This window comes from Danio rerio, chromosome 12, assembly GCF_049306965.1.
Source record: "Danio rerio strain Tuebingen ecotype United States chromosome 12, GRCz12tu, whole genome shotgun sequence".
Taxonomy (NCBI): domain Eukaryota; kingdom Metazoa; phylum Chordata; class Actinopteri; order Cypriniformes; family Danionidae; genus Danio; species Danio rerio.
Window position 1 is genome coordinate 40,528,435 of NC_133187.1, and position 24,508 is coordinate 40,552,942.

At 35.4% G+C, this 24,508-nt stretch overlaps 1 protein-coding gene across 6 annotated transcripts in view; it reads left to right on the forward strand.

Moving 5' to 3' along the window:
- Positions 1 to 134: 134 nt before the first annotated feature.
- The window catches only part of ttyh2 (tweety family member 2), a 124,439-nt gene continuing 100,065 nt past the window's right edge, over positions 135 to 24,508 (forward strand). For 5 of the 6 annotated variants that reach the window (XM_073917551.1, XM_009306863.5, XM_073917552.1 and 2 more), the window contains exon 1: positions 135 to 573. In XM_073917551.1, the coding sequence (XP_073773652.1) occupies positions 445 to 573 (129 nt within the window). In that variant the 5' untranslated portion in view covers positions 135 to 444. The remainder of the gene's footprint in view (positions 574 to 24,508) is intronic. The other variant, NM_001327808.1, reaches the window with a different exon arrangement.

Genomic DNA, 24,508 nt, shown 5'->3' on the forward strand with positions numbered 1-24,508 from the left:
ACTTTTTTTTTTTTCCACCTAATTTTATTTGTAATATACCACTATAAGCGATACATACAAAAAAGTAAAAAATAAAATTTGTCCCGTCCTCATTCTCCTCTCAGGCGCGTCCCCGAGTCCCCATCCGTGCGCTCATTCAGGCTCGCTCTCGCCTGAGTACAACGCGCGCAGGAATGGCTGCGGCACGAGACTTGGATTTAATGCAATAATTCAACATTTCCCGTCAATTCCCATGGACTGCAAATTGGAGGAAGTATTCAGAGATCTTCTTAAGTCCCTTTGAGCACTTTTGTTTCAATACTCAGCTATCTTGAATGTCCAAACCCATGGCTTTTGTTTGAGAAGACAAGACACAGGAGAGTAAACGGCAAAGAAACACCCAAATTGTCGGAGCGTCTCTATCTGGGAAAGTGATTTTCTTTTAATCTGCTCGGCCGCTGAAGGATGTCGTCTGCCCGGGTCGATTATATCGCTCCTTGGTGGACTTACTGGCTGCATCAGTTTCCTCATGTGAATCTACGGTTTCAGCCGCTGGATCACACATTTAAACCGCAGGAGGAGAACTATCAGCAGGTCAGACCTTCTGCTTTTACTGTCATGCTGAGGTTTATGCTTCAGACATGGGCTTCATACATTGTCATTGAATGTCTCTTTGGCACATCTGAGTTGTATGATAATATTACAAAAATATTACATATGTACATTTATATTAAGAAGTCTTCAGAGAGTGTTTTCATTGTGTTTGACCTCTCAGTTGCCCCTCATAAAATGGTAAGGGGATGTACATTGTCTTAATATGAAGAGATAGACTCTTGTCTGGCTGTTAGGATTTGTTTATTTATATATTTCCCAAAACGTGTTAATGACTGTGTTTTAATTGACGTTAAGTCTAGCTCAAACAAATGCTCTTGTAAAAGATCTGTGTCTGTGTGAGGTACTTCTGTGATTCACCACACGACCTGAGTTTCAGTGATGGCTGTAATTTGTTTAAGGTCAGGGAACAATAGCCTATAGATATTTACCGTTCTATTATTCTCATTATTATTCTTATACATATTATTATTATTATTATTATTGCATTTATAATTTTGTTTATGGATTTTATTAAAAGTAATTAATTTATTAAAGTTTTAAAATCACAAGTGATTGTCTGTATGTGGTTTTGGTTGTAAGGCTAATGGAAACAAATAAAAAAAAAAAAAACAATTCCTGGCGGAAAATTATTATTTTGAACAATTTCTTAACAGTACAATTTTCAACAGTTAAACTTACAGGCATCACAGTATAAACACAGTGGAGATTTGCTTCATGCTACAGTATGTATTTTTATTCTTATGTTATGTTTGGAACTCAAAGTCCCTTTAAATAGCTAAAATGTAACCCAGGTGGTCATGTTTTAAAGAAAAGATTTTAAGTAGGCCTGCTTTTTGATAGTTTTTGGACAACTTTAATTATAGCAAATGACAACAACACACCCAAAAAAAAAAAAAAAGATCTTTTTTTTTTTTTTTTTTTTTTAAATCTCCCAGTTCAAGCTCATACATGGAATCAACTAAAATTGCTGCTTTATGCATTTCAGGCGAATAGTAAAGCATCAATACACACTAGTACATACTGTATGTATGCGTATTCTTTTATAAACACTGTATCAGACTCAATACAAGACAAGCCTGCAGTGCAAAAGCCACTAAAATGCTGCTGTAATGATGTAAATAGGCCCAAATGCATAAACAAATGTTTTCAGTTTTTGATGAAAATGGTGTCAGGCGAACGGTTAGAGGCCATTTATGCAGTGTAAACGTGGAATGAAATGCTCAGTTTTGCATACATCAATCCAAACTGAAGTAATGTTGTTGTCCTGAATAACACCCTTTTGAAAAATGCACAGTCTGCTTTATTATTAAACATGGTTAAATGTTTGCTTGCTAGATTTTAAATATATTTAAATATAATGATTTATTTGAAGTCCTATTCCATCCTAATGTGAAGCAAGTCTTTTTAAAGTAAAAAAATAATTTTGAACATCCAAATGAAAATTATGTGTGTTTCAATACAAGTACGCAAAGTTTGGACTTGCCAAGTTCAGACTTGGAAGAACGAACTTCCGAGGACACCAGGACACAAGTGGGACGGGTATTTTATATTGTTATTTACCTCACCATGGATTCATCGTTTTACTGCACATTAACAATAAAATGATTTAGTTGTATAAAGCACAGCCTTATAATAATTTGTATAAATCAATATGTTTGAATTAAGAAAATGAAAACGTAAATCACCATACATGTGAAGTAAAAGGTGCTATTTTACACAGACTTGAGTCTTTGATTATTTAATTTAAAATGCTACAATGCACACATTATACAAATATTAAGTACAGGATGTAACAAAAGGAAATAAAAATAACATTAAGCAATTTGGTAAACAAGGACAAACAGTGTACAATACGGTTTCATAATTAAAATGTAAAGCGTAACAAAATAACACTGCCAAAATAATACACCTAAAAACAAATAGTAGATTTAAATGACTATTATATCCATTAGATTTGCTCAAGATGGGTTAAATATTATGTTTTAACTACATTAAAGAGATGAGATCCAGCGGTACATTTGAGATAGTCTGGCTGATTAAAGCTGCTCTTGATAGGGAAGGTGATGAGGAAGCTCCCGCTGACAGGCTGGGGGTCAGAGTCTGGATAAGCTGAGGCACGTCATCATCTTTGTGAATAAACTGCCGATTCGAGTTTAAAACAATCACATTCTCGCCTGAAAAACTCGTAACTTTAATTTAAAACACAGCAAAGGCTTTTTTTTAGCTTTTTAGCTTTTGCTGGTCGGGCTGCAATGGATTCTGGGATACCTGTGCTTCGCTAGTTAGCACAAGTCACCTGTCGATGCATCCTTGACAAAAGGGCGGAGCAAGTATACATCTTAGAATTTTATCTGTTTTTGCCAAGAACTTTGAATTGGAACAGTACATCAGCGACGGTTGATGATGTTTCACGAGGACACAAGAACGCACGTACAGACAAGAATGTATATTGAGAAACAGCCTAGTACGTGTGTTTCCATCAAGTTGTAAGAGCAGCTGATTATAGTATTGGTAACCTAATAACCAATGACAAAGACTTTAGAATACACAAGACCTGTCACTCATCTTTTTGAATGGGGAAAAGTGTAACTGTCAATATGGTGAATAAAGCCCCGCCTACTAGTACAGGAGCCAATCATGGATCGCTATATGGTGAAAAAAGCCCGCCTTCTACTACAGGAGGCAATCATCGTTGTCTATAGACTGACGGGGAACTCTGGGGAAGGGGCTCGGACCAGTCGTGAGTTTCAGCAGATTTTGTGTGTGACATTTAGAAATAAAAACTAAAGGGATAGTTGTTGTTTAATCTTATTGTGTGATTCCTTAATATTGACCTTATTCTAAAATGCGGAAGTGCGCCTGTTTTCGCGATTGTCTTAGAACTTCCGATTCAGTCGCCTATGGTAGAAATGACTAGGAATAATAAACGGCAGAAAACGGTCAAACTACTTGCTCAACAAACAAATGTTTGCATGACTACACAGACCAAGTAGCATAATATAATAAGGAAATATTAAATTGCAACATCAAGCAGTGTAACGAGCAGTTGTTAACATCAAAAAATGAATGGAAGTGAATGTGACCGGAAGTCGTGAGACAAAAAGATTCAAATGGCAGCGCCCGCTCGTCTGCGGAGAATAAGGTGAATAAAAATCAATCGTAAGCTTGGCAGGCAGTTTTGGAGAATTTGATGTTTCCTCGTTCAAACAGAATGCCCGAGCATACTGCCCGAGAGGCGTTTCAAAGATGGCCGCTGAGTGAAATACTTGCCTTAAAGCTGGGGTGTCCAAACTCGGTTCTGGAGGGCTGGTGTCCTGCGGATTTTAGCTCCAACTTGCCTCAACAAACCTGCACGGATGTTTTTAGAAAGCCTAGTAAGAGCTTGAATAGCTAGCCCAGGTGTGTCTGATTGGGGTTGGAACTCAACTTTGCAGGACGCCGGCCCTCCAGGACCAATTTTGGGCATCCCTGCCTTAAAGGGCCTTTGCCAATAGTAAAGGCAAGCATAATGGAGACAGCTAAGAATGACTAAACTTGAAAAGTTGCTGTTGTCTTTGTCGATATGGCCACTATCCTCTCATTCTGGCGTAACAATTAAGGAACTTTGCTGCTGTACCATGCCTGCACCAGTCACAATAATATTACGCAGCACCTGAAAATAGACTCTAGCTAGTTAACTAGGTAACATCTTTGCATAGTACCCTAGCTAGTTAACTAAGTAACATTGCTGCGTATTGATTGCCATAGTCCGTCTTGTTTTGTGTTGCAGAGAAAAAAGATACTAAAAGCTGAAAATCACAGTCACAGATCTCATTTTGAAACAATTCTTTGACTCAAGTCTCGAAGACACCCATTTTCCACTCAATACGTTTCTGAAATCTCCTCTGCACATGTCTTACTTTGTGTTGGTGATGGTGTGTGTTTCTGCTGGCCAGTATCAGCATCCAGTTGATCAGAGATGGAGTGAGGGGGGATCGTGAGAGAGGATGGACGGGCACGGTGCTCATTTCTGTAGCTGTCTGTTTCTATTAAGGCAGATGGTGTAAATGGAAGCAGAGCGAGACCAGATGCTGTGGTGTGAGATCAGGAGCTCACGCTGGGTCTTCCGCCGTCTCCAAATCAACACTGAGGCATTTTCCGATGGCCCGAGGGATCCTCCTTCATAACCCATTTTCCCCCCAGTTTGTGAATCTAAATGCTCTGTTCCCGCTGACACTGCTCTTTGAATCCTAATATAGCTTTTCAGCAGAACAGGAAACTGCCGGGATCTTTTTCCTCTGTGGGGTTTTTATAAATGCTCGGGGAGTTTGTGCATATGAGCTCTGCAAATCTTAGAGACTGTTTTTATTGTGGTTTTTATATCAAATTGGGGATGTTTGTTATGAGCACTTTAGGTGAGATGTGTTTTCTGTGGTGATTTTTGCGGTGTTTGTTCATTTCAGCAGTTCTTGCCGACACTAAATGTGCCAAATAATTACGAGAGAGTTTAATTTAATTAGGATTGAAAAATCAGTTTGGATTCATTTCTTGCTCTGAATTTGTTATATTGCATAGTTTGCATTTAGGTTACAAGAATGTTCCCGTTGGTCACAGTTAATGCACTAATAACAGCTGTGTGTTTTTTAATATTAGTATGTTATTTTAACAATTAATCATTTAAGTTATCAGGATTTTCCAGATAATGTTTGTTTATTGTTTGCTTGCTTATCACTTTTAGTTTCTTTTTTTTTATTTGTTTTATTTCACATTTAAGTGTCAAAAAATATAGCAAATCATTATAGAAAATATTGGTCATTCGTTTGTTTGTTTGTTCTTTTGTTTGTTGGTTTGTTGAATTGTTTGTATGTTTCTTGGTTGCTTTGTTTGTTAGTTTGGTTTGTTTGTTTGTTTATTCGTTTGTTGATTCGTTCGTTTGCCAGCTGGTATGTTGGTTCGTTGGTTGGTTGGTTCATTGCTCTGTATTTTTGTTGGTTTGTTTAATTGTTTGTTTGTATGTTTCTTGGTTGCTTTGTTTGTTGGTTTGTTAGTTCATTTGTTTGTTGATTCATTCCTTGGTTTGTTCGCTGGCTGGTTTGTTGGTTGGTTGGTTTGTTCGTTGCTTCGTTCATTCATTCGTTTGTTTGTTCATTTGTTTGTTTGTTTGTTAATTCGCTCGTTCGAACTAGCGGTTATTCATTTATTCATTTATTTATATATTTATTTATTTGCCTGCTTATTTATCAGTTCCCCAAAATAATTATTTAATTATTAAAGTAATTAATTAATTCATTCAAAATATTTCTGCTCTGTTTACACCAAGAAGCATGTCCAGATGGAATCTGCAGATGATTTTTGTCTGTCTTCTGTGCTGTTTTGGAAGGAAATCTGTGGAATAATTACAAACAAATATCCAATATAACAATAAACAGATTCTTTTTTTTTTCTTAGAATTTTGTGGATCTAGATAGATCCCTATACTGCATGTCAGTACAGCAACCGAATAAACGCACAAAAGAAGCAAACCTCAAGTTATGCCTGAGTGGATATATCCATGTTTGTGCATTAAATAGGTCACAGGTCATCTGTCCATATGATTCTCTTATTTCCTGCGGGGATGAATTGCTAACAGCTGTTTTTGTTTTCTTTCCATCCCAGACTGAGGATGCATCTGTTTGGTTCACACCATAAAGGGCTGTTTGTGCCCCTTTATGTAAAATCAGCTGTAGACATTTGCTAGCTGTTTTTTTTTTTTTTTTTTTTTTTTTTGTGCATAAACCTACTGTGATCTATAAAAAAATGTGAATCAATTTTTTAATAAGGTTTGATTTTTACTTTCTTGGGATTTTTAATGTGTTGCCATGAGGTTGCAAAGGCGTTCTTGGTTGTCATTAGTAGGGCTGAACAATATATAATTTTAGCATCGATATCTCAGTGTGTATATGCAATAGTCACATCTTCAGTAATTTTAACTGCAATTTTTGATTTAGTTTTAGACGGATACTTTTGACTAAAATTCCATTTAATTTTAGTCATTCTTCTGAATCATTTTAGTTTTAGTTGACCAAATCTACTCTAGTTTAATACTACTGGTTTATCTACCAGTTTAATATAAGTGTAATTTAGTTAAAATAATTTATACATTTATTTATACAAAATATTCTAACTGAAAAAGCAGCATTGTGCAATTTTTTAGCAAACTCAATGTGGTAGTCTTTTTAAACAGTTTGTTGAACAGTTTCAAGCCATTAAATCTTTAAAAAGGCTTAAAATAGTTAAAGTCCGCTTTGCAATGGCAGTGTACCAAGCCTTACTTATGTAGTTGGTGTTACAGTAGTTGTTGCTCAGCTATTGCACTGAATAATTAAGTAATGACGCTTGACTGGCAAATAATAAAATGTTACATAGAATACATCCCTCAATCACATTCTCATCTTGTTTTAATTAGTCAATGAAAATATCAGTATATTTTTATTATAGTTGTCGTCATCATCGCTTAACTTTAGTTTTTGTATAGTTCAACTTGTTCATGACGAAAATTATGATGGACATTTTTTTGTCAATGAAATTAACACTGCACATTCCAGGATTATAATATTTATTAAAGATTAAATAACAACATTATTAATATTATATGATGACCATGTTCTCTTACATTAATTTCTGTACTTGTGTTTGACTCTCCAGAATTCTACAAAGCACTGTTTATTTATTTATTTTTGCTTGTAAATGCATTGCATAGAAAAAGACTTGATCATCATCCCAGTTGGTCTAAATGAATTGAATATTTCCAAATAGAGCTATTATATTCATCTGGTGAAATCTTATTTATATCGCAATGGATATTGTGGTGTTGGATTTATCTGATATTGTGCAACTCTAGTTATTAGTTTGTTTTCTAGCTGTTATTTTAAAAGATGCTTAATTTGAGGTATCATTTAAGGTCAAGCTCATATTGCTAACTCTAAGCATGGTAATAGTGCTTTATTAATATTACACCACTAAAATGATGAGAGAGAATGCAGAGAGGATAGAGGAGATCTGTGTTTTTAGTGACCTCTATGAGCCATAGTGCAGTTCCCCGTCATCTGACATCTGACTCATCTGACCCTCAGGTGATTTAGCCGACTTCTCTTATAACGTGCTGGTAAGGACATAGATACAATACAAAAAATAAAAAGAAGAACATCCAGTGATTATCACAGGCTGCGTTTCTTTCAACTTGGAAATTCCAACTTCCTAATTGGAAAAGAACAATAGAACGACACTTATTTTTTGCAATAGTGTTCTTCCATCTGCGGTTGGCTGTTTAGTGCTCAAGTGGACAGAGTGATTGTTTAAAACTTTCCATTTTTACGCTTCTGGGATTTAAAAAAAATAAAAAAAAAGATTTCAGATAGGACAGGGGATTTTATTTTAACATCAACAAATATTCCACAGTTCAGCTTTAAGATGAAGAAATATTTCCTCTGATGTTGAAATTGAGTGTGAGTCAAAATGTCCTGTGATTTAATTATCATTTTTATTTTTGTAAATTAATGAGTAATTATTTTTTTTAATATTCTAATTTGTTGATGTTATTCATTTAAGATGCTGCACATTTTATACCTGTGTGCAATGTAAAATTAACTGCAGAGCTTTCAATCTTCTAGAAATCATTTGATTAGATAGAAACCTGTAATATTGGGCAAATCATCAATATTGTTGGCTCTGTTTCCACTGTACTTTGCTTGAATTCTAACTTCAAGTTATCCCATTTGGTTAAAGGACAATGTAAGATTTGTCATTTGTTCATTAAAAACAATATTCACAATAAGGAAAGCTCTTAATTGGCCTTTTATCTAACTGTTTTGATGTTTGTGTAATATAACTTAAGGCTCGACTATAGTGTATTTTGTTTGATGAAAGTTTTTATTGTCTGTTTTTAGGGTCTATTTTATTACTTTCAACTTAAAAGGCGGTACATGTTAGAATAAGGATAAGAGAAAAATGGTTTTCTTTCAGGCTTGGTTGTTTTAGCAGCAGACTTGTATTAAATATTTGCTGCAGCTGATTCATGGGTGGCCCAGGTTTTTCTCAGGGAAGAAAACTGAAATCCTAAAATGGATGTGAAAGCTGTGTGGTAAACCACATTGACCTAAATCGAGCCAATAAGATATATCAGAGATCCACAGTTTGTTTTTAAGAAGTGCAGGATAAAAATATTTAGTTTCTGTTTGACATGTGGCTATAAGTCAAGAGCTTGTTGGATTTCTTGCAATACAAACAAGCAGTATAACTAATGAAGTGACATCTTGTATCCTTACACATAGCAAGAGCATATTTCCAGTATTTAGTCTGATGATGGTGGTGTGGCCAGACTGAGACAAAAGATGATTGCCAGCTTGTCAAATGTGGGTCAGGAATGTCGGTATACAATGACTCGGTGTACTACATTACTGTAAATATAATGCTTTGCAAGCTCTTTTATAGTCAACATTAGGGCTGCAACAACGAATCGAATAAATCAATTAAAATTGATTTAACAAAAGCGGTGGCAACAAATTTCATAATCGATTCATCATGTCGCACGACGCAGAGACGTTTGATTATAATTTTTTTTTAGTTGAGTGTGGAGCAGAGTAAACGTACTCTGCCTCTCTCGTGCACTGATGCCAGCAGAGTTTGACGTCTCATAGACAGAACGGAGCAAAAAAATGGGTGAAGGTAACATTAGAGGAAATATACATGGTGAAGGCAGAGAAATCTGTGTGACCCTAGTCATCCAAGGTGTGGGAACATTTCTCACTAAATAAACAATAAAAGTGTGTTAACAGCCGAATATGCAAAAGTGATGATGGGAGCACCTCGGCAATGATCCAGCGCCTGAAACGCAAACATGTTGGAGTCTTTGATGAGGAGGAAAGGAGTAAAAGCAGGGTAAATCACTACAGAATCCTACTTTTGTTCAATTTTGAAGTAAGGAACGTAATGTCCCGGGTGCTGGTGTTTACTTGTTATCCAGCTTGACTAGCATGATGTGAAAAATTTAATCTGAGCTTTGGTACATTGGCTGGCGCTGAGCCAGAGAAATATGTCTCATATTATGCAGTGTTTTCAACCACCCAATGCTTATTTTTTGTTTTAGAAATGTAAGTACACACAATTACTATAAAACAATACATTTAGAATTATGTAAAACACAAGAAAGTTTATGGAAGTCTAACAATCTATTCAAGTATAATTTGCCGATGTGTATTATTCATGTCAACATACCATAACATCTCTTCTTTGGAAAAATGACCAGAAGATTGTAATTACTTTATTAGTCAATTTAAGTATTTGTTTTCATTAGTTAGTGCTTTGAAGTATGTTTTGTAAAGCAATTATATTCCAAAAATTAATTATTTAGTCTCATGTCAGGTCTTTTTTTTTTTTTTTTTTTTTTTTTGTTAGGAGTTGTATATTTTAACATATTTACAGTTGAATATGAACATTGTATTGATCTATTGACATGTAATTTTCAAATAGAACTCGGGTTAATTTATTTTAATAAATGTATTATATTGATTCGGTATAAATACGTTTTTTAATAGTTTATGTGATTACAAATACATAAAAACATAGTTGATTAAATATTTAATACTAATTTACTTTTTCAATATTGTCACGGTTGGCTCACTCACAAATGCACAGATCTCAAGAATTATCAAAAACTTGTATTTATTTACAAAAATCACTCGCAACAGGCACTGGAACATGAAAATGCAGGCAGGACAAGGAGATGGTGACAATACAATACCTGACCAAGGAATAAACAGAACTCAAGATCGGCTCACACTGTTTTTTTATTTATTTATTTTTTATAATCCTGAATGATTGTAGCATGTCAGACTGCACAAACATGGCTTCCATGTTACACTGCATGATCTCAACTGTCATAAAGTCAGACTGAAAGACAATGAAGATGCGCCAAACATGAAAGAAAATGCCCTGGAGTTTGACGTCATCCACCCTTGACACTTTTACTATACCCTATTCTGAAATGATTCCTCCCAGCAAATGTAAACAATCTTCCTTTTGCACACGGTGTGTCTCAATAATAAAACCAGGAAGAAAAAAACTGTTTCGATATTTTTCTGCTGTGATTTGAATTGCCGCATGAATCGCGTCAACAAATTCAGAGCTCCTATTGGTTCTTGGATTGACGCTGATCGCAGCTGTTGTCACACTGCAGGAGAGTGTCTGAAATCTACTTACACTGCCAGAACTTCATTGGAGGAAAAATCTGATCACAACAGGCACTAAGCGGCTGTCAGTGAACATGTCAAACCAACGATCAAAGATCACCAATTTTAGCATCTTTCAGGATTTCCCAAATATATCTCAGTTGACAGAATTGTGGCTGAACTCTCACAGTGTGAGCAGGGCCTCAGGGATGCAAATACACAAATAACGATTAAAAGGATAACAAACAGGGGTCGGACACAGGTGGAACTACTAAAACTAATGAATGGCAGGAAAAACGAAACAAATCACATGACCTAAAAAGAAGGCACATGGAACACAGCATATGCCATATATTCCCCCATATTATGGGGAATCACATAACACAAATACACAATGACAACATTTATAACACAAATACACTGACAAATATATTATGTTTAATAAGTAGTTTAATATATTACGTTACAAAAAATGTTCAATTGATGTTTTTTATCAGCCATTATTGTCACATGATCCTTCAGAAATCTATTTGTAGACTGATTTAGTTCTCGAAAACATGTATTATTACCCTAACAATAAAATTCAGCCTTTTTTGTGTGGAAACGATGATATTTTCCTTAAAAAACAAAAGAACATATACTGACACCAAACTTTTAAAACAGCAGTGTACACCCAAGGTATGGTGCAGTTCCCTTGTCATCATTCTTTCTTCCTCTCTGCGTCTTCTTCCTGATTCTTTATTCACCCAGAGCCCATGACCTGCTGCGCTCCGAGTTAATGATGTCCCAGCTGTGAGGGTGGGGAGGTTCATCCGAGCGCACTGTGCTGGAAAAGCCCCCCGAGGCTTCCCCCAAATCCCTTACTCCCTTTCAAAAGCAGTGTAGGAAAGACGGAGCAGAACTGAGTGAGGTTGACTGCTCCATTGAGGGCCTTTCTAAAGGCTTACCTCTGTTTTAGCCTTGTCATCCAATACTTTGCCTTGATCCAGATCTTCTCAAACATGTCACAGTTCAGCTGATCGACCAAATTATTTGCAGATTTCATTCTTTGAGATCTTGTACACCACTGGCAGGAACGCCACTAAGCATGAATTTAGGATGATTTGAAGGCCCTGTTTGCTCTAATACAGGGGTGTCAAACTCAATTCCTGGCGGGCCGAATGCCTGCACAGTTTAGTTCCAACCCTGCTCCAACACACTTACCTGTATATTTCAAACAAGCCTGAAGGACTCAATTAGTTTGATCAAGTGTGTTTAATTTGTAAGGGTGTCACGATCCTCCAAATCCTCGATTCGATTACATTTTCGATTCTAAAGGCATGATTCGATTCGATTTTCGATTATGAATAATTAATTAATTAATGACCAATTAATTATTTGTAGCCTACCGTTTAAACTACCTGACCTGGATGGTCTTTGTTTTACCCATAAACAAATCATACAGTAAATGAATAAAGGCAAGATACACACATAATTACTACCTGTCAATCACTTTTTCTGCGGGACTCGTGAATAGGCTGTGATCTGTGTCGTTATAATGGCATCGGTAAAAAAGACGCACAACCAACAGGAACCAGCCAACATTATCTGAGGTGTTCGCTAAAATGACTAAGTACAAGTGAGTGAAAGATTGAAGCAGTCCTCTGACTGCCTGGACCTGCTGTCTCGAGCGCATGGCAGTGAGTGCGTCTGTGTCTGTGTGGTCACGTGATGTGCATTTTCAGAGGTAGAGAGGAAGGAGGGCTGCTCAGAAATGCTACACGCCAAAAACAAAGACAGTGTAAACAGGGCCTGAGTGTGCGGGCGGGTGGAGGATCGCGATGCCGGTGTTGTCTATCGGACGAACCGTACGTAATACGTACATAGCAGAGCTTGCAAAACTGTGTTTTTTTTTTGTCGACAACACGAACGCTGTCAACATAACTCACTGGAAATACAAAATGCTTACACACAGGCGACTTTATTGAAAGAGGAGAGGGTTTAAGTTCTCTCGACGGGTCTCCTGCTTCTGCAGTTTAACAAGCACTTCAACAAGCCTGTTTTTTTCCCGCTTGACAAGCCAAGCTGACGTGACATGGGGGCGTGGTAGCATCGACGATTTTATTTTTTGATTCGATAATCGAAATTGAGCATAAATTTCGATCGATTTCGATTAAAAATCGAAATCGTGACACCCCTATTAATTAGGGTTGCAACTAAACTGTGCAGAGCTGCGGCACTTTTGGAACTGAGTTTGACACCTGTGCTCTAATAGGTTTTAGTTTTAAAACGCATACGTTTTGCTATGGTTGCAGCTTCCATCAACACTATATCAGAGTTTTTAAACCCCAAAAATGGAGCGTTTTGGAAATGCTAAAGAGGCTGCTTTTGTTTCAAAGCGCTGCTGCTCCGTGTCAGTGTGAATAGGGGAAAACGGAGACATCTGGAAATAGAGGCGTGGCTGCAGACATTGGCCTGTCTGATTGGAGCTTTTTCCTCAGTATTATGTGCACAAAGTTCAGTCTAGTATCCTTTCCTTGTAAGTTCAGACTTCACAGGTTTGATATGGCAAACAAACTCCCGAGGAAACGTTGGGTAAATCTTTAAAGGGTACAGTGTACTTTATACCGTCATTAACATCACCCTGGCTATGTTGTTTCACTTTTTTAACAATGAAATGAAAACATGAAATACTGTAAGAAATTGCCTATTTTCATTTTAATATTAACAACTTAACAGCCACCAAAAATGTTAAGGCATCGTGTACCTACATATGGCTTTCATCTTCACTGTATGCAACAAACAGAGCCAATAACATAACTGCCTACTTTCATTTTCATTTAGATTCAAAAGACCAAGGAGTAGTTTGATAGAGACCTGATGAATTAAATATCACATTTAACAGCTATAGTGAGATAAGATCTTGCTGTATTGGCCTTATTCTTCGCGTATGAGCAACTGCAGCCATTGGAATCTTTTTGGCTTGAGACTTCCGGTCTCAATCACTTCCATTCATTTTTAGAAGTTAAAACAGCTCGTTACACTGCTTCATGTTGCAACTGATATTTTCTTTGTATAATATTATTATTTTTATGTATAGCCATGGACAGACTTGTTTGTGACGCAAGTACTTTCACCATTTTCTGCTGTTTATTATTCCTAGTCATTTCTCCAGTAGGAAACTGAATTGGAAGTTCTAAAGCAATCGCAAAAATTAGCGCACTTCCGCATTTTAGAATAAGGTCAATATCCTTAATGAACTGTCCAACGTGTGCTGCTCTCACCACGCACTCACTGTCTGGGGCTCAGACGTCTGCATACGCTGCAGCACATGCCAAAGTGTGTGTGGTCACGTGATGTGCGTTTTCAGCGGTACAGTGTGGATGTAGATCTTTTTCAGAAATGCTAGGTGAAACACCAGTGTGGATGTGTATCAGTTTTGTTCTAAAATGCCGTTTAAAAAAAAAATGTATTCGTGTAAATGGGGCCTGAGGGCCTACACACTTATGGGGCCTCTAGAGATACTATCAGGCAGCACAACCTCCTCCTACCTCACGGCCATCATCTTATCAGTGCTATGCTGACATGTTTATTACAATGTTATTACTGCAATATAAACCATGTACTGTAATGTTTTCTCATCTGACTCTCTCCTTGTTACTTGGACCTCTGGTCTGTCTGTGTGTTGATGTGTTTTGGAAAAAGAATTTGGATGGCTTTGAATAGTGATTATCCAACACAAGCTTGCAGCAATTTGTAACTTTTTGATTTAGTGGCTAATTCGTATGAATTTGTACAATCTAATTCTTACAATTTAGTACGATTTGCTCATCACCCAATGGAGGTTGGGTTTAGGGGTGCGGTTGGGTGCCCCACACCTCCTTTTTAAAATGGTACATTTTCATACGACTGAACTCCACTTAGCCACTATACTGACAAAACGTAAAATACTTGCGTTTCCTGATGAGATTAGGCTAGCTTATCTGTAGGGAGAGCAGTATTTTTAGATTTCAAAGCTAGCCTGCTATTGCTAGCTTCTTCGAAATGACTTATCCTATGTTTAAAGTACGAATCAAAATTAACCATATGATTTTCGTAGCTCACATTGCTAGTTTTGTGGTGAACGATCATTAAGAAAATAAAAAGTTTGCCCTTGTAATCTCTTATTGAAATCTGAAAATGTACTTCCTGTTTATTGTCAGTTAAATTCTTAGATTAAGTCTGTCTGAGGTCTGTATGGCGACGCTTACATACTTAACCACCCATGGGCGTAGATTGAGGGTGGACTGAGGGGACGCATCCCCACCAATACCTGCCAGCTATTGAAATGTCCCCACCAATAATTTAATCCACTTTTAAAAAAATTCGTGCTGTCAACATTAACCTAGCCATGCAGAAAGCAATAATATACAGTCTTCCTGCCCCCAAAACGCATATGGATATAATGTTTAATTTGCGCTATGGCTAAAATAAACAGAAGTCTTTATTAAACTCTCTCTTAATCAGTGCATACACATTTTTTAACATTACACTATCAGGCCTGTAGCCAGCTTGTTTTCTGAAAAACTGAACCTTTTTGCAGTTATTTGCCTGATTTTTATTTAATTATGAGGTATAAATATTGCATTTTAGTGAAATTTTAAAAACTAACTTTTGCTGGATTGTCTTGTCCGATAGTTATCATAACCTCACTTTTTGATGTACCAAAAAATGTTTCCAACCATTCTGTCATATAGCTTACCATACTATTTTACTATTTTAAGTGTTTATTTACAAAGGTGCATTACAACTGTATGTTTTCTTTTACAGTTTTATAAATAATGAAAATTTTGAATAAAAAAATTGAAAAGAAACTTATTTTGAAAATACACTTTTATTATCATCTTTTATTACATTTTATTCAGAAATCTGTTAAAACTTGTTTTAAATTAAACACTGAATCCTACAGGCAAATGTCAAACTGGCCAGTACAATTAACTTTCCTCAGTCAGAATTTGGCCATTTGAATAATAAGAAAAATATTAACACATAAAAAAAAAAAATAATAATAGTAATAATAATAATCCAACCTTTGGTCTTTCGAACCATCAGAACATCTCTTGGCTACAGGCCTGAAACTTTATAAAATGTAGTGAAGAGAGGATAAATTAATATATTTTAATAGCAGTTAAATAAATAATATCAGCATTATATAAATTTTATTTGATTCACACGTCCCCACCATGTCAAGTGCAAACCTGCGCCCTTGTAACCACCCACCTCCAACTGTCAGCACCATGACAGCAAACGGAAATGGTGAGGAAGTGGTGACTGTTTGGTTCTAATAACTTCTAAAACCCATTTCCCGATCTTACTAAATTAAATGCCTACTTTACTACATCCAATCAGCTCGGAGTGGAAAAAAACAAGCCACACCCACTGTTTTCTCATTTAATATTCTGTTTCTCTCGGAACTGCATAAATACAGGGAAAAAAAACGGTTGCAGCTTCCGGTTCATGTGGACTTTAATGGCTCTTGTTAAGTATCTTAAGGAGCGAAACAATTGGTTTGTGAAAGAAACAGTACATTATTTACAATATTATGACCTTTTATCCACAACCATTGCAAATGTCTTGAGCATGTTCAAGACATCTTGCTGAGGCTGTGGATTATAGGTAATAATGTTGTATATACTTCTTGCACAAACCTGTAATTTCACTTCGTAAGACTTTGATTTGTAACCATAGCCACAGGTATTTATTTAGTTTTACCAGTATGTGTGTTTCTGATTCCCATAGTGTTGGTACCTACTGACTTGCTTTTTATGAATCACCAAGATTTCAGCTAAAAATCTTTTTTCTAAATGTTTCACTTCGGAGACGTCACCTACATCTTGTATGCCCTCAGGATGAGCACATTAAAAGCGAATTTTCATTTTAGCGTGAACTATCCTTTTAATACATAATACAGTGCCTTTCCCTCAGGCGCATTAGTCAGTTTTATCATGTCAAATATTTAATTCTGTGCCTCGCAGAGCATTAAACTGTAAAATTGTAGACTTCTGATCAGGAGGCTGAAGGTTCAATCTCCAGCGAGTGCAGTTTTCTTACAGCTCCCAGAAGATGTGCATATTCACAGCTGTTCTCCACCTGCTGTGACCATCACATAGCTGAAGTTTGGCTCAGAACTTCCACAGAAAGCACATCCAGCAGCCACTTAGCTCAACAGATGATGGCTGAATCCCAATTTGCATTCTTCTCCAAAAGGTCACCGCACTGGAGATGACAAATGTTACACAAGGGTTGAGACGTTTCATTAATAAGGCATTGCAATACTGTTAAACAACTTAACACATCAAACTTTTGGCGGTGTTTTATTGTGTTATTTGTTGCTCATAAAAAAGGTCATTCACACTGATTTTCTTTTGCAAAGATATTGACTTTACTTGACAGTAGCTATGTTTCCATACACTTATTTTTATGCACATTTTGGATATTTTTTGCATAAGATTTTTGTACACATATACGCTTATTTAACAACATACTTTACATGCCAATTTGCACATAACAACTGCACATATAATGTGGTATATAGTAATACACGTGTACATACACATGTCAATTTGTACAGACCGTTTCAATGTGGTCATGTCATTGGCCCATGAACATTTCCTACTTGCTGTCAAACTATTTTATAACTGTAGCAAGAGGCAATTCAATCACACCTTGTGTATATGTTAAAACAGCTATTATAAAATTATTTATCAATTTTTGGAAGCTATAGAAACTAAAAATGTAAAACAGCAAACACAATGGGATCATTGTTATTGTTTACATCCATCAAAATGGTCTATATGTGCATTCACTATTTACTTCTATTTTTTTTAAATATATTTATTATCTGTTTTTTGTCCTGTCTTTTTAATTCTGTTGCACTGTAGGAGCTTTCACGAAAACAAATCCTCGTATGTGTCAACCAGAGGTCGCGTTAGACTTTCTTATTGTCCGTTATTTTGACAGAGAAGGTTGTAAAAATTCCGTCATAACCTATTACTGCCCGTCATTTAATTAGCATATTTTTTAATTGCTTCAATTGATTCATATTTTAATCTTGAACTTGCACGACGAGTGTATAGGCTAAACTATTAATTCATTTATTTGACAAATGAATAAAAACTCTAACTCTAATTTATTGTTCAACAATTTCATGTTTTTTTTTTTTTCACTGACAGCGGAGGGAATTAAAACACGACCATTTGTGCCTGAACACAGGCAGATATAAACAACATAACATGTTAAAAAATATAATTCCGACTAAAATAAGAACATAACTTGAAAAATAAAAATATAACTATAACTATTCAGACGATGTTTTGTAGGCCTGTTTGCCTTAACTCATATCTTCTTCCTGGTCCACATCGACCTGAACTGAGTGCTTTCCTTTGCATAAACAAACGCATCAAGGGAGAAAATCCTCAGCACACACTCTTGCTGCACCCCTCTGCGTTTCGTAGTGCTCACAAACGCGCTCCAAAACACTTGACTTCCTTGCTGCCGACAAAACAAGACAGTTGCTAATTAATAAGGACAATTTCCATCAGCTGGACAGGAGTGGGACTTACAGTAAAGCTACAAATTACAATAGATCGCACTTAGCATAATTCGTCAAAATGACAGATAACCTTCCGATTTTTTTTTCCGTCACTGCTGAAAAAAATCTGTCAATGATGGAAAATATTCGGTTAACGCGACCTCTGGTGTGAACATACCTGGCAATAAAGCTTTTTCTGATTCTGAATCTGAAGATGCGCATAAATTTTGAAAATGTTCCCAAAAACATACGCGCATAACTGAGTAGGATAAACTTTTTCTCCGATAAGAAAAAAAATGCACATAAACTTCGATGGAAACACTTTTGCCAAACAAATTCCAGTATGCGCATTAAAAAAGTCTTGTGATTTTGTTATAACAGATCATGTGATGATAAAAATGTGTGTGAATGGACAAGCCAGCAGGCTGAGCACATTGTAAAACATCTGAAATGTTGTCCTGTACATTCTAAAATGCCTTTACCATTTCAGTATTAGTGTTATTATATTATTAATGACCTCCAGAATAGTCAATAGTTTCATGCCTTCTCACACTACCAAACATTCGTCGTCTTCTGAAGCTTATTTATTTATGATTTATTAAATAAATAAAAGATTGACGCAGCTGCTCCTACCGCAGCAAATTCTGTTTTTATTTTTGATATTTGGCGCTAGTTAATCAGGAAGTGATGATTTTGTTTGTTTTGACTCGTTGGATGGAAACGCTGCTTTACTCGAATGTGGAATATGGAAGCATAGCTAGTGAGTCAGTGGTGGAAAGAGTGCTAAAAATCATACTTAAGTAAAAGTACAATTACTTGCCAAAAATATAGCGCAAGTAAAGTAAAAATATCTGCTGTAAATATTACTCAAAGTATGAGTAAAAAGTAGTCCTTGTAAAAGTACTAAAGTGTAGTGAGTATTAAATTGTGAACGGCTGATCTATTTATGTGCAATTTGTAGGCGTGTGAATACATTCTAGTGCATTTAGTTCTTGTTCAGGGCAATTTGGCAATTTTAGTCATCATACTGTAAACATCTGCCATCTTTTCATCACTGACATGTAGTCTCTCGATCACTGCAAGTAAAGATTTTAGCCATCTTCTAAAACACTTTTAATGCTTCCAAGCGATTTGCTGCGTTTATAAAGTGCTCATTTTGGTTTTTTAGTATGATGTCATTTGATTGGTGATTGGCTGAGTAGAAAAATCCGTCTTGCAATTCCTGTCCATATACACGAAAAAATACAGTGACTGCAGTCTGAAGGAAAAGAGTTGTGTAAAAGTAATAATACTAAAGATGCTCCGATCATTTAGTTTTATGACTCTATCGGTGCTCGCCAATCTGCCCAATCTCATGAACCGATCACAGGTTTGCGTTTTCAGCTTTAGACGAAGATGCTTTGTGTTTTTGACTATTGCAAGTTAACTAAAGCCTGGCTAAAAATTTTGATGATATAAAAGAAGTTAACAGAATTTTTCAAATCTTGAATATTTAATAATATGAACAAATAAACATATGTATTTATAGATGTGCATTTTTACTTCTTATGCATCAAATATGTGCTATAAAACTTTTTCTTCCTTAAGACATGTTGAATTCTTCTTCCATCCTTTGCAATCTTTCTAAATTGCTTTGTTAGTCATTTTTCTTACCAATTTGTTATCTGTTTCATCTATTATTTTCTGTAAAGCTGCTTCTGACCATGACATGTGTACGCTAAATGGTTATAAGAGACATGGTTAAGGGATTATATGCAACATCCTTCATTTTTTCTCTTAGGTAAGGAGAGATCTCCACTTAAGTATCATACTTAAAGGGAAAAGTAAAAGTACACATTTTTAAAACTACTTAATAAATTACAATTCCTGAGAAATAAAAATGCTCAGTTACAGTAATTTGAGTGTTTGTAATTTGTCATTTTACACCTCTGATGACAGTTGGATACTTTTAGCAACATGAGGGATGGTGACCGTTGGAGATCCAAAATGGGTGGCTTGAAAACGTGGCAACCTTTATAGCTGTGAGTGAGTGTGAAGGATATTTTTTCCTTGTCAATCAATTGATGAGTTCTCTTGGATTCATAATATGATAGCACCGCCCACACTAGGAGCTCATTGGTTTAAAACCTTCTCGACATGATTGGCATATTAAGCCAAACTATTCTGACCGGCAGTGATTGCTGCCAGCTCATGCAGAACTGACACTTTCAGTGTAAACAGGCAGTTTACAACTTACTGAAAGCCTGTTTGCTAGAGCTTTGTTGGAACACAGGATAACTGTTTATTATGTATAATTATGGGTTTGTGTTGGATGCAGATTTCATAATTAAAGGGATCGCTCATCCAAAAATGAAAATGGTGCAATTTCTCAATCAAGTCGTTCTTTCCTAACCTGTATGAATTCCTTTCTTCTGCTCAACACAGAAGACTTTGGAAGCTATAGTATCCATCCATCCATCCATCCATCCATCCATCCCAAGTATTAGACTGCTGCTCATAATGAATAGGTGTTTATATGCTAATATATATCTCACTCTGTACATTTCTAATACCTAGGTTGAGAGCCTGATTTTCATATTTTCCTCATTTGTATTTTGTTGCATATTTTTGGTGTTGAACAAAGCATGTGATTTGTGCTTTCTTGATGTTTTTCCAACTGATATCATTATTTTTTTTTCTGAATTGATTTCTCTGAGTATACAAAGATGAACAAAGTAGTCTTTTTTTTTTCCTGGATGATTGACATTTTTCAATCATGGGGGGGGGCTTACACACAAACTGTTGTACAGCATCTTTATGGGGGCTTCCCATATACAGTTTAAGTCAAAATGATTAACTCTCCTGTGAAATTTTATTTTCTTCAAATGTTTCCCAAATGATGTTTAATAGAGCATGGACATTTTCACAGTATGTCTGATGATATTTTTTCTTCTGGAGAAAGCCTTATTTGTTTTATTTCGGCTAGAATAAAAGCAGTTTTTATTTTTTAAAAACTATTTAAAGGTCAATATTATTAGCCCCGTTAAGCAATATATATAATTTTTTTTTTTTTTTTTTAAGTCTACATCACAAATTATTCTATTATACAATGATTTGCCTAATTAAACTAACTTTCATCATTAACCTATTAAGCCTTTTAAATGTAACTTCAGGCAGAATGCCAGTATTTTGACAAATATCTAGTCAAATATTATGTACTGTTATCATGACAAAGATAAAATAAATGTTATAAAATAAATTATGTTTGGAAGGAAAAAAATTCTCTTTATTAAACAGAAATTGGGGGAAAATATATTGGGGGGTGGGTTAATAATTCAGGAGGAGTAATAATTATGACTTCAACTGTACATGATGTTTAAACTGCACAGTCTGTAAAAGACTGTACTGACCATTAGGTGTCTGTAAATTGTGGGTGTTTCCCAAAGGCTACTATTGTTTTTATGCTGATCAATAACTTTTTTAATCCCCCAAACCCTGCATCCTATGCCTTACAGAAAACCTGCATGCATTTTTGCACTATCAGATATACATAATTAACTTTTTTATCATTTTCAGTACACTGTAAATAACTAGTAAATAAGAACTGTATTTTTTTGACAGAACAGCATTTAACTCTAAAATTAAGAAATACTTGTTTTTTGTTTTAAGACTTTTATTGTGAAATTAAGGCAGGCATCATGATCACAGCAAATTACTGTAAAAAGGCTATATCTTTTGCATGTTAGTAATAGGAGTTCAAACACTTTATTTTGTTCTACATAGAAATTAATACATATGAACTTATGCTAGTACAGGCTATGTGAAAGTAATGCAATTATTAGCCGGCAGTGGTGTAAAGTAACTAATTTCAAATACTCAAATTACTGTAATTGAGTATTTTTTCTCAGGAATTGTAATTTAGTGAGTAGTTTTAAAAAAATGTACTTTTCCTTGAGTACATTTTTAGTGCTGTATCAGTACTTTTACTCTACTACTTTCCTTCAACCTGCAGTCACTACTTTTTTTTTCTTGTTTAAGTGGATTAGAAAGTTCAGTCCTGTGATTCCTGTCCAATCAGATTGCACATAGAAGGTAAATCGCATCATAATGAACTACCTCAAGACATGGGCGCTTTATGCAGCAAACTGTTTGGAAGCATTAAAAGTGTCCAAGAAGATGTCCAAATTCTTTATACCCATTGACCCAGAGACTGTTTAGATGCAGGTCACTGATGAGAAGATGACAGATGTTTACTGTATGATGACAGCCAGCAAGCACAAGACATCAACATGATGTCAAATTGACATTCTACCCTAACATCATGGGGACATTGCATTTTGTTTGAATATGAAAATCATGTTGACATCAGAACTTAACGTCAGACCAATGTCCAACCGAAAATCAACCAAATATCAGTGTCTAGTGATGTTACAGCTTGTCGTTGTGTTGAAGTTACCACAATGTCTATCACACGTTTGGATTTTGGTTGCCATACCTGACAAATAAATGTCAGCATTTTACATCAATATGACATTGGTTTAAGATGTTGGCTCAACGTTGGATTTTGGTCACTTGACATCACAACCTGAATCTAACCTAACATAACATCTTATGATGTTGTGTACCTGCTGGGCAATAACTAAATGCACTACAGAATGTTACGTATACACACATCCACAAATTACATATGCATCAGCTTTTCACAGCATATTACTCACTACTCACTACTTTTGAGTACTTTTAAAAGGGCTAATTTTAACTCATACTTTGAGTTTTATTTACAACAGATACTTTTACTCTACTTACACTACATTTTTAGGCAAGTAATGGCACTTTTACTTGACTATGATTTTTCAGTACTCTTTCCACCACTGTTATCCGATAATTTACTGTAAATTGAAGGTCAAATATTTTACAATGTAAGGACCGAAAGCTGTTTTACATTCTTAGTTTACATTCTTGCGAATCCCTGTCTCTCGGGAGTTTGGAAAATAAAATAGGCCACTTTCCCTTTAAACATGACCTGGGTTCAGTCATCTGTTTCCTCCTTGTGAAAATATTCCATCTTGGCTTGTGTCTCAGACTCTAGTGTTTGACTCTATATGGATCTCCCCTCCGGTGGTAAACATTACTTGATTCTGCCCTGTTTGTTCCTCGGCGCTGCAGAGCTTTGTCTGCAGAACCTCATTCACGTCCACTTTTATAGCGTGCCTATTCATTGGGATGGTGTGATTGGCGCATGAAAAGGGTGTTTTATACGGGCCTGTTGCCAACTGTGCTCAGGTTGAGCTGTATGTCAATGACCGACCTCCAGGGAAAGTCGCTCTGGACACAAACTATGCAAACAAGCCAAAGAACAACACAGAGCACTTCACCCAATCACTGACTTGAAGTGACCCGGGTCTGTTTGTGTTGGAAAGTATAGGACAAGCATTTCTGCATGATAGCAACTTCTTGTGTCTGTTAACTGTTGTGGTTAATGTAGCTCAGTTACTTTGAAATCAGAGCCATGTATGTGTTTGCAAAACTGACGGACATAATGCATTTCAGATTTCCTGTATAACAAGATGTGTATGTTTTGTAGTGTGCTTTCAGAATACTTTAAAATGTATAATAATGTGTATATTAGTCGTTTTTGAAGGAAAGTATTTATTTTATTCAGAAAGGTTGGACTGAAGAGATAAAAATGACTGATGTATAATGTTAGACAAGTTACTGTGAATAAACAGTGTTTTTTTTTTTTTTTATTATTATTCAATAATATATTGAATATAACCAATAAATAAACATCACTATATTGTGAAACTGTGATAACAGTTCGGTATTTCTTCATAATACTACTACTGCTGCTGGTACTACTACTACTACTACTACTACTACTACTACTACTACTACTACTACTACTACTAATAATAATAATAATAATAATAGCAATACATTTCTAATAATAATAATAATGCTAATAATAAATATAATAATAATAAGAGTAATGCAGATATAATAATAATAATAATAATAGTAGTAGTGATAAATATAATAATAATAATAATAATAATAATAATGATGCTAATAATAAATATGATAATATTATTAATAATAAAAGTAGTAATAAATATATAATAATGATAGTAATGAATATAAAATAATACTACTACTGCTAATAATAAATATAATAATATTAATAATAATAAATATATAATAA